General features: G+C 30.1%; 1 protein-coding gene and 1 long non-coding RNA gene across 2 annotated transcripts in view; both read left to right on the forward strand.

The window, feature by feature from the left end:
* LOC134722443 (hemicentin-1-like) overlaps positions 1–6916 on the forward strand; it is a 24558-nt gene extending 17642 nt beyond the window's left edge. The window contains exons 15-22 of the mRNA XM_063586064.1: positions 619–686; positions 1681–1702; positions 2334–2395; positions 3842–3869; positions 4573–4634; positions 5334–5349; positions 5909–5979; positions 6885–6916. Of these exons, the coding sequence (XP_063442134.1) occupies positions 619–686; positions 1681–1702; positions 2334–2395; positions 3842–3869; positions 4573–4634; positions 5334–5349; positions 5909–5979; positions 6885–6916 (361 nt within the window). The remainder of the gene's footprint in view (positions 1–618; positions 687–1680; positions 1703–2333; positions 2396–3841; positions 3870–4572; positions 4635–5333; positions 5350–5908; positions 5980–6884) is intronic.
* A 717-nt stretch (positions 6917–7633) lies between these two features.
* Positions 7634–10835, forward strand: LOC134723277 (uncharacterized). Its single transcript, XR_010108035.1, has 4 exons — positions 7634–7696; positions 8744–8771; positions 9377–9447; positions 10605–10835. It is a non-coding gene; the product is annotated as an uncharacterized LOC134723277 (long non-coding RNA).
* The last annotated feature ends 1048 nt before the right edge of the window (positions 10836–11883 follow it).

Genomic DNA, 11883 nt, shown 5'->3' on the forward strand with positions numbered 1-11883 from the left:
ATAAACTTGATGACGGTATTGTTCTCAACGATAGTTCAAATGACAGTTTCTTCAGAATGCAACTAGCATTGATTAATAAAGAAATTCGCGAAGAAACATTCAATACTGAGACAAAATTTATGCACAAAACAGCTGCCTGGTCGTTGTAAGATTCTTTTGTGGTGCTCGAATGAACCAACCCAAATTCAAAAGTTTTTAATTGCTATGAACAGTAACGTGAATGCACGAGATACGTCTACAAGCAGTGTTATTGGTAAAGTGATTCAAAGACTCATTATTACTAGATTTATTTTACTTGACTGGACGGGGTTTAAGATGTTTGCTTATTTAAGACCAGTCAAACCATTGACAGGAGTTTTGGGATATCAATGAAGTGTCTAGTTAATCGTCCCAAATACACTCAGTTATTTTGTATGTACGTTTGATGCCACTAGTAGGTGATTAGAATTCAACAACAATTATAACGGTTATCATCCTTATTACACACATCTTAAAGTATTCCATATGCAGATTAAAATATAATCTCTGCCCGAGTTAAAATATTATTGGTTATACGTTTGTAACCAATATATACACATATTTGTTTTATAAAATTTAAACTTTTCAATTTTGTAATAGGCCAATATACGATGAGCCTGAACCTGAAATAGCACAAGGAACACATTACATTGATGCATCTTCGTCAGGTAAAATAATGTTGTTTAAAATATTTTAACTAAAAGCGGAATTCATTCTTGTATTATTATATGCATGGGTTTTGTTATTAAGGAAAATTGCAAGTACAATACTATTTTTTATCGTCTTTATTTACATAAAATCTTATTTTACTGTACCGTTTTAAATTTTTAGATAGATATTGTCTACAATTTGTGCTGAAAATTTAATAATCATATTAAAAGTATATATTCATAGCAGCTATCAAGAATTATTTAAATAGTAGGGGGAAGATAAGGTTTAATGATTCACTTATAGGGTTTTTGCATCGGAACTAAACACAGTTATTCAAAAAACAGTTGTTGGCATGACACTGATTATGTTCTTCTCATATATGTTATGATGGTATGATACTAAACCCCTAACGGGAACGATTGTGCCTGATGTTCATATGATGAAATATAATCTTTCAGTCAGTTTTATTGAAGTCTGGAGCTGGCATGTCAGTTAACTGCTAGTAGTCTGTTGTTATTTATGTCTTATTGTCATTTTGTTTATTTTCTTTGGTTACATCTTCTAACGTCAGACTCAGACTTCTCTTGAACTAAATTTTAATGTGCGTATTGTTATGCGTTTACTTTTCTACATTGGCTAAAGGTATAGGGGGAGGGGTGAGATCTCACAAACATGTTCAACCCCGCCACATTTTTGAGCCTGTCCCAAGTCAGGAGCCTCTGGCCTTTGTTAGTCTTGTATTATTTGAATTTTGGTTTCTTGTGTACAATTTGGAAATTAATATGGCGTTCATTATCACTGAACTAGTATATTTGTTTAGGGGCCAGCTGAAGGACGCCTCCGGGTGCCGGAATTTCTCGCTACATTGAAGACCTGTTGGTGACCTGCTGCTGTTGTTTTTTTCTTTGGTCGGGTTGTTGTCTCTTTGACACATGTCCCATTTCCATTCTCAACTTATCTCGTTCCTTTATGCTCCAATCTACTCAAATGCATTATCTTTTTATTTTATAGAATTGAAGAACAAAACACAAAGGTGAGGATCAAGCTTTATAACTTTTTCTAAAAAATGTATCCAAATTATATGCACATATTTTTTTTTTATTTTGGGGACAAAAAACAAATATTATATATCAGGATTGCGTGTAACGTAAAGCACATTTAACAATTAGAGTGGCACACATTTTTACATGTACACATCTCCATTTATTTTTTTGTTTAAATCAAGCTGTGTTCTTGTTTGGTTAATAATTTATTTAAACATCAACATTCATTATTTGCAAATCTCTCCTACCCGTTCGCATGACGAAGAAGTATGCAATACAAGGTCAATGTACGCCTTTAAGAAACACAGTGTATAGTCAGTAGTATACGTCAACAATAAAAAAAAATATGTAGCAACGTAAACGAGAAAACATACGAGCGGGAAATGACTTTAATGAAGCACTTTAAAAAAAATACTAAGAAACAAATACTAGTTTGCATTAATAAATACTCAAGTCATTACCAGTATCGATGTCGGCATGAGTTACATACATACTTTGAAAGTGATCCATGATAAGCTTTGTTTAAAAATGTTGTAAAAGTTGTTAATCATTTGCAATAAAGACTCCTAAATGACAAAGTTTCATTCAAGAACTATTTTTAACAAATTTTTATAATTGAAGAAATCCAGATGAAACCAATACAGAGAAACGAAGTGTGTATACAAATCAGGAAGTCCCGAGAGGTATTTTACTCGCATATTAAGAAAACACTAATAGTACACATATGTTAGATAGCTCAATTTCTGCGGTAGACTAAAATGTTTTCACCGACATTCAAATGTGTTAAGAGGTGTTAGCGTTCTTACTTTTGTTAAACATAAATCATTCTATAGAAGTAAACAAAGGGATAAACACTAATAACAGATTGTCGCGTTTTCTGCGTAAATGTATGTTGATAAATATAACATGTATGAGTCGCTCGTCACACTCACGGGTGACATTATAAGAATTCAATGTGAAAACCAACAACCCATAAATATCTATGCACATACAAAAACTATCACTTGTACCCTTGGATAGCTTTAAAAAGAGGGACGAAAGATACCAAAGGGACAGTCAAACTAATATGCTAATAGGCAAAAAGAATCTAATATTACGTCAACAATCCTAATTTCGATGGATAGTTTTGGCAATCGATTCATATTTTCCTATTTTGATATTGCATCGACTAACTATTTTTCTTAAAAATATTTGAATAGATTTAATTGGTTGTTTCGTCAGTTTGTTGTAGAAGAACATTTTATTTTGTGTACATTTAATTATGATAGAGCTTGCCTCAGGTCAATCAATGGAGTTCAGATTATTGACAAAAAGTGTGAAATGTATCTTTTTTCAACTTAAACCAGGTCTTTTTTTAACAAACGCTCTCCAACTGAAGCGAAAACAAAAAGTAAAATCACAAAAATACTGAAATCCGAGGAAAATTCCATTTACTGAATGTATCTAATCAAATGCCAAAAACAAGTGCCCTTATACATCAAACGAATTGAAAATCACTGTCATATCTTGACTTGGTACATACATTTTCTTTAGTACAAAATGATGGATTAAACCACGTCTGATAGCTAGCTAAACCTTGTACTACACACATGTTATATATTACCAACATTACTATAGGTTGCATTTCTGTTAATATTGACAATGCAATTTCCAATAGGAAGTTCTTTAACGGCTTAAACTGTACCACTTTTACTATGAAGTTTTGATCCTATTGAAAGTTCATATGCACCATTATTATTTTAAAGGTTAAAATACAGAGCTGTGCTGCATATTTTCAACGTTTATATGCCCTGAACTTCTCAGAGCTTAAATTATTTTTCTTTACTATCCCTACCTCGAATGTAAGGTTACCACCTATTTCAATGTAAAGAATAAATGTACATGTAAATTTCCTGTTGACATTCCAAAGTTATGTCTCTGTGAGATTGAACACACAGAGCATAACTGGGAACCGGTATGTTAACAAAATCAGTTTTCTATGAATATTCAAGATCTCCCCAAAAGTTTGAAAAGTGGCGTGTTTTGAGCAACAGCTGTATTTACAAAGCGCAATTTATAAGTAAGTACGAGAGTATGTTTTCATCAAATATGGCACCAATTAAAACTTGTTTTTATGTTATATATTGCAGATATTTCCACTATTCAATCTACTAGCAGGTAATTTATTTATGTTTGTCTCGATTGCAAAAAGTTTTTACTTCCAATCTAATTTAGTGTGAAAATAAATCATGATACTTAACACGAAACAAATATTTTCAAATAAGGATACATTCTTAAAACTAACCATTTCTATTTGTAGAATCTGCAAAATTGTTTTATTACAAAAAATGTATATCAAAATATAGTCTCATTTACAAAAAAATGTACGTACAATAAATTCAGTTTTTAATATAATAATTCCACATGTTTGAAACAAAGTCGTTTCAAGCAAGCCAATTAAGGAATATTTGAATTTTAACGTCTTCTTGCCAAGTAGCCTTCGTTTCGTTGCGATGAAGAGAAACGAATGGTTTGATAGATATTCGGAAAATAATTAAATACTTTGCATCAGACGTTTTCATGATACCTTTTTATTATACTTATTTTTTTTAATATTTTCTTAAATGAATGTTTGGAAAACCATGAGATTAGAAAATGTAATGTTTCTGCACAAAAACAAATGCCTTTAAAATCTTTCCGTAAGTTACCTGTTTTATGACATTTTTTACCCGTATCTAACATGTCTAAGTCATATTGGAACTTTCATCGTCCCTCTAATCAATGCAAATATGAAAAAAAAATTCTTATAATCTTTTCATTTAATTGATTATTAGTGGACATTAAACAGACATTAATCAAGTATTATTTTATTTCATTGTAGGACAGATTCAAGTCACCTTTTTGATACTAATGCATACGAGGATATGAGTACAGAAACAAAAGGTAATAATGCTATTTAATCTTATTGTTCAATTTCTCAACGTTGTTTCAAAGCTTAAAACATTATTATATGAGTTTGGTTAATACAAATAATCTCTTACCTCGTGTTGCTGTAACAAATTCCGAATATGATAAAAACAGTTTTAGCAAAGCTTGTAATATAAACGTGGAGCTATCAATTTGGCAAACACGTATAATGTTAAATTTATATAAAATATTCTTAATTTTAAGGTTATTAGACAACGATAGAATGCAATCATTAACTGTTCATTTGAATACCATATGGATATTTCATATTGAACAACAATAGCTGTTATATGTGAACTTTGCCGTTTTATAGACTTGAAAAAAACTCATCGTTGAAATGCTTACGACAAAAAACATAGATAACAGATAACAGAAATGGGAGAACAAAGAAACAGATCAAACCCTGAAACTCATTCTGTAAAACAAAGCAACATGCAAAATGCAGCTATTCACAGCGTAACCAATTAATTGAACAAGGAAATACAAAATATGGTTCAAACTTTGAAAACCTTGGTCGGCATATACTCGTTTCAACAACAAGCTTGCTTTTATTACGACAGGTGGTTGTATACTGACAATAAAGAGTAGTAGAAAATAAAAAAAATATACAATTTGGAAACATACACTTATATGCGTAGGTGTGCTTCAGTGTCTGTATATTTTGTTTACTTTTAGATACACCACCAATTGAGTAAGTACACCAGTAACTTCAATTAAAAAACTGTCATGCAAAACTTATCGCGAATATCAATTTTACAATTTTCTGTGTATCATAATGATACAGGTGTTCTCTTTTTTCACTATGGTGCTGTAATTATATTTATCATATTTGAATTTTTAAGTATCATCTCGATCTATGAATTGTATTTTACATGTCTGTTACATTCCTAATTTTTGTCGTTTATATTAAATGATTAAAATTTAGAAAGCAAGTTCATGTCAGAAATATGTATTGACAGTTGAGGCATTGTATATGCATCGAACGCGATCGATTTCCCCTCAATAGTTTGAAAACTTTTTTACACGAAATATATTGAATATTCAAATGTCGATTATAAGCTAATGATTCTGTACTTATTTTTAAAGTGTCCGTGGTAAAGGAATTTATATAATTTGTGTAAATACAAACATGTTTTCAAAATATATCACACTTAAAATTGATACCAAAGAACCCGTTTAGCGGGTTTTATGATTATCAATTACTAGTGTATGAATGCTTTGTTCGGATATCTTAACATTTTTTTTTACAGAAAACCACCAAGGGCACACTTATCCGACAGTAATACTCAACTTTATGAATCAATGAAGGCACGTTCATGTCGTAAGTATGTTCACTATTTGAGCATAACATTGATACTGGAAATGGGGAATGTGTCAAAGAGACAACAACCCGACCATAGAACATTGATTTACTTTCATTCTATATCACATTTAATATATCTTAACTTTATATTTCAGACGCCCAATATTGTCATTCACATGTATGAAATGCTTTACCTATTATTATGTAACTTACTGGAAGTAATTATAAAATTATAATATAGATATAATCTACATTATAATTATGAGAAAATGTGACCAGTGACATACACCGCCATAAATTCTAAGAGTATAAACTGAGTGCTATTAGACATGTTAGAATTGCATCGTAAACCTGTAATTTCCTTTACATACATATTAACACTACAAGAGTTTTTTTAACATGGAAACGATACTTTTATTGCATCAGAAATACCTTTCTAGATTTACCTAAACAAGGAACGTTCTGGCGTACTAAATTATAATCCTGGTACCTTTGATAACTTTCATACTCACACAAATTATAAGCCACTATATATAGTTTTTGAATATGTAAAGAGCTATATGCATGTAGTTCTGTTAGTTGACAAATCGATCCTAATTTTTAAAAGAAGTCTTCTGATCTCCAAACAGACAATATTACGCTATGAACATTCGTGATGATATATTTTTTTTTAATGAAATGAAAAGCGCTTTGGAAGAATCGCATTTGTTGCTGTCGTTTGGTTTAAGCAATTGTCAGAGGATCATTTGATTTTCAGATTTTAATGTTTGCTATTTCCAATTTTTTATGTCAAATTTGTGTTTATTAACCAATTGTGTAGTTGTATTCCCTTTTGTAGCTGTTTAAAGGGATATAACTTTAATTATAATTATTGAAAAAATATAAGCCAGCGATCGTACTTATTTCTTATTCTTTCATTTTAGAAAATGCTTCAAAATCAGACCAAGGCAGGTAAGTCAATTAGCAATAATCTCAATACTTTAATTTAATCAACGCAATTGATGTTTAAGATGATACTTCAAATATCGATATAAACTATTCCTAATCATGCTAATGTACAACAGAAATTAATTCCCTACAAAACACTAGTCACACTAAAAGATACATGTACCAGGCATTACATTTAGAAAGACTTGCGATTTGTTTGGACACAACTCATTGAAAGAAAAACAACTATGTAATGTGATGTATTGAAAACCAAAAACTTAAAACATTATACAAAATCTCCTTTACTCTACTGTCTGTGTATGCATGATATAAACATTTTCTAAATATTTCAGACGGTTTTAACATTAACTAAACAATTATTAACAGCAAATGAAAGATATTACATGTTCATCATGCATATCAAGCGGAATACAAAACCGACACTACTAACAGCCCATAGATAACATGTTTAATATTTTACCAATAAACAGTTTTTGTTTGTATGACTCAACAATTAAGATTCATTAATTGATTTTTTAATCGACTTTGTCCCGTTTTGATGTATCAATATTTCTGATGATTTCTCTGTTCTATTTATCAACTAAGACAATCTTTGTATCAAAATACGAAATGTTTCATTTGTCCCGAAATCAAAGATTCATTTATCAAAAAGTGTATCGGTATAAATAGTATTTAAAAAAAAACATGGTTAATTTTGTACACACGCTTGACAACAGGGAAATAAAAGATACAAAGTCGAAGGACAATAGTTCTCAGCTATACGAATCAATGAAGACGCCTGTAAAAGGTAAGATAATCATCAGTGTTTGTCAAAAAAGAGATATCATGTCAGTACCATTCTAAATAAGCATTTTAAACATGTATTGGTCAACTATCATTTGTTATCAAATTTTATTTAATTCTGATAAATACTGATATTTCAGACTTAACATTTTGTTTTAATTCAAGATAATTAATGCATTGCCTTAATATTTTACTGGAATTAAAATATATAGGATAGTTTTAGCCTTACATTACAATAATGAACAAATGTGACCAAAATCGTACCAAATCTGATAAAACTCGTAGCATATACACTGAATGTCATCACAAATGAAACCACAACATGTAGTTTTAATTAAAAAAAAATAAAACTGACAAATATACTTTGAAAATGATAATAATTATTGCCATTATGACATTTTAACAAAATAAGTACTAATATATCAGTTGAAAGTTTACTCTGTTCTATTGTTATTTTCCTTCTTTTCATATAAAGTGCGTTGTACAATTTTTACAAAAAGAAATGCAACTTTGTACAAAAGGATATATTCAAAAGTTTTAGTTTTATTAAGTCAAAATCATTTAAACTCCAGTTGGGTATTATTACTTACCTCGGTAACATTTAGCTGCGTGCATTCCTAACGAAAATTTATATACATAGCATAAGACAAAGTCAATATGTTTGACTTTGTTTTCCATATTTTTCTTTTCTTTCCAAATCGAAGAAGCAGATCTTTTTTTCATTTAAGGATTGAATGCTTCTGGGTTTTTTTATTCATTGGGGGTGTAAAACCGTTGACCGAAGTACATTTTGCATGAAGCGCGAAAGCACTTTATTCTAAATATGTGCGCACGGTCAGCTCTTTATTGTGGGAGCTCGTGTAATTATCAATGTTGAGTTTCATTGTGTAATGAATGTTAATTGCTGTTAGCCAATTAAAATATTGTATTATAATGGAACATACCTGCAATGTAATTATTGATAATACATATTGGTTATTCAAAATGAACATAAAATTAAAATAGCAATCTGGCTACTCAATAATATTCTTCTTATATGTTTTTTTTTTAGAAAATACTTCAAAGTTAGACCACAGCAGGTTAGTATATTTACAAAAGTCCTAACCTTTTCTAACCAACTAACACACATATATTTCAGCATGTTCAAAATCACAAAAATAAGTTAACAAACTGAACAAACTTTTCAGAAAAGCGCTATCAATCGCTTAAAAATATTCCATACATGTACATGTACACATTTGTCAGACTAGCGTTTTAATCGGATATTACTCATTGGTGTCGTTCATATAGATAAAACAAAGTGTGAATCATTTGAATCCTTAAAACATTTGCAAAGTCTTCGTTTATAGTAGGATGTTGAATATTTCAGAAGGTTTCTAAAGTTTGAATTATTTATGAACATTAAATCTATAGCAAATAAAAGTATCATATGGTAATTATGCATCAGAACTGGGGATTGCAACTTGAACGAAACGATCATTAGTTACGATACAGTTGTTGAATTTATTCATCAAAGAATAAAGTCTTTTAATATTTAAATGGTTCACGAAAAAGGGACCATTTCTTTTATTAAGATAAGGATGTTATAAAATCACAATGCATATAACAAATGGAGTATTTATTTAGATATAATCTTTGAACATTGTAAGTAAACGTATACTTTTGTATATATGCTTGATAACAGGAAAATAAAAGATAAGAAATCAAAAGATAACAGTACTCAGCTATACGAATCGATGACGACGCCACCACAAGGTGAGATTATCTATGTGTTTGACAATAAATTATTCCCAATCACTGCTACACCAATTAAGAATTTTAGAACTCAAAAATCATTTTCAAAGACATGAAAGAACAATTTAAAAAAAAAAGACATAACAACATTTAAGTATGTTGTGAATACTGTGTATCTGGTATTATATACAATAAATTGACGTTAATGAAGCACGAATAATCAGGTATAATTCAAAGTTTGCATATGTTCATATTATTCGAGTTGACTGAAGTAAAAATCACACAATCTCATGATGACTTTTTAACATGGAACTGCAGCTAGAGTATGTTCTATTATGCATTGGAAAAAAAGATAAACATCGTATAATGCCGATTTAATAACCAAAGTTGATATATATTGGGACTAATGAGTTAACAACCATCCTTAAAATCAAACCACCGATATGTTACAAAGAATTATTAATTGAAATTGTTGCATGCTTGTGGTTCTATGCTTATTGCAGGCACATACATTGAATTATACTTTCTTTTCCACATGCCAATTATTTTTAGAAATATATATTATATCTGTGTTCATGTTTTCTATACGCAACTACTTCACTCATACATTTTAGGACAACAAAAAGTAAAATCACAAAAATACTGAAAGTCCCTAATCAAATGGCTAAATCAATCGCTCAAATATATCAATTGAAATGAAAACCAATATCATATTCCTGACATGGTAAAGGCATTTTTTATATATTTTTCTTTTCAACTAACTAAACCTCTCACCTGTATGACAGTCGAAAAAAAATCCATTCTATTAACAATGATGTGTTTTTTATATAGATAAGACTGTTGTTTCTCCTGTTTAAATGGTTTTACACTAGTAGTATGTGAGGTCCTTTATTGCTTGATGTTCATTGTGAGCCTAGACGCCGTATAAAGACCATACTTTATCCTATACTGGTTTGTTTTAATAACTGGGACTTGTATGGAGAGTTGTGTCATTGGCATTCATACCGCATCTTCTTATATCTATACAGACAAACCATATTAGCAAACGTTTACAATAGCAACTCTAAGAGTTAAAACATTTAAAATTAAGTAGGAATACTATTTACTATCATAATTTATTCTGGTGATCGTTAACTACCGCATATTCTTAATAATTACATTCCTTTCTTTTATTTCAGAGGCTAGCAAAGCTGCGAAAAACGAAAGTATAGACATGTATTCAAGTGTTATATAGACTTAAATCAAATTATTATAGTTCCTATTTTATTTAGACCTGATATTATGCTCGAATCTCATTGATCAATCATACATCAACGGATCATTAATTCAGGTTTTTTGCAACTATAATCGTCAAAAACTCTTCTACTAACAAGCAAACTTTTGTATTTGATTATCTGTACCAATCATCCCCTAAAATGCCGATTAATAATATATCTAAATTGTTATGTTTTATCATTTACTAATATGGTTATCAAAGTTTATCTACTAAGCTAACTACTTGAACAAATATATTTACATCTTTTATATTCTTTTCATATTGTCCAGTTGATTTAAATAAAATTTGGAAAATAGTGTTTATTTAATAAATTATGTTTATTTACCACCACTGGGTCGATGCCACTGTTGATGGAGATTTATTTCCCCGAGAGTATCACAAGCCCAGTAGTCATCACTATTTGTGCTGACATGAATTGTCATTGATATGGTTATATTTATAAATTTGCTGTTTACAAATTTTTGAATTGTTTGTTATACTTAGGCTCTTCTACCTCAGGCATAGATTACCTTAGCTGTTTTTGGCAAAGCTTTTTTGGAATTTTGGTTCTCAATGCACTTCAACATCGTACTTTATTTGACCTTTTTAACTTTTTTTGGATTCGAGCGTCACTGATGAGTCTTTTGTAGACAAAACGCGCGTCTGGCGTACATGCTAAATTTAGTCCTGGCATCTATGATGAGTTTATTTACATAGACGTACAAGTCTGTTTAAAATATACTAATTTAGCTATGAACTTATAAATAAAGGACGACAATCAATTAAATTTAGCTTCAAACAATGATAATTATCTTAGATCATGATATCAGTCCAATTACAAATCCAAGACATTCCCTCCCCCAAAAAAATATATCATGAAAAATAAAGTCTAATCACACATCATTTAATTTATGTTGTTTTCGTATTTCACCAAAAGCGGAACAACTAAATCTTCCTTCAATAAACTAGGTACTAATCCACAACCTGTTATCTTGTTCTTGGTTGCAACACCTGCGAATAAGACATATCACATAACTAGTAAGTATCAAGATCTCAATTACAGCTTCCACAAGGAAAACACAGTATGCGACCAATGACAGGGGCACATAATTGCGCATCTTGTTCTGATTGGCTTTGTGTTAATCATTCGTCTGTATGTGTTTATTTGTTGTTTTAATGATTTGTTCTTGTTTAAGGCGACT

This window comes from Mytilus trossulus, chromosome 6, assembly GCF_036588685.1.
Source record: "Mytilus trossulus isolate FHL-02 chromosome 6, PNRI_Mtr1.1.1.hap1, whole genome shotgun sequence".
NCBI classification, from domain to species: domain Eukaryota; kingdom Metazoa; phylum Mollusca; class Bivalvia; order Mytilida; family Mytilidae; genus Mytilus; species Mytilus trossulus.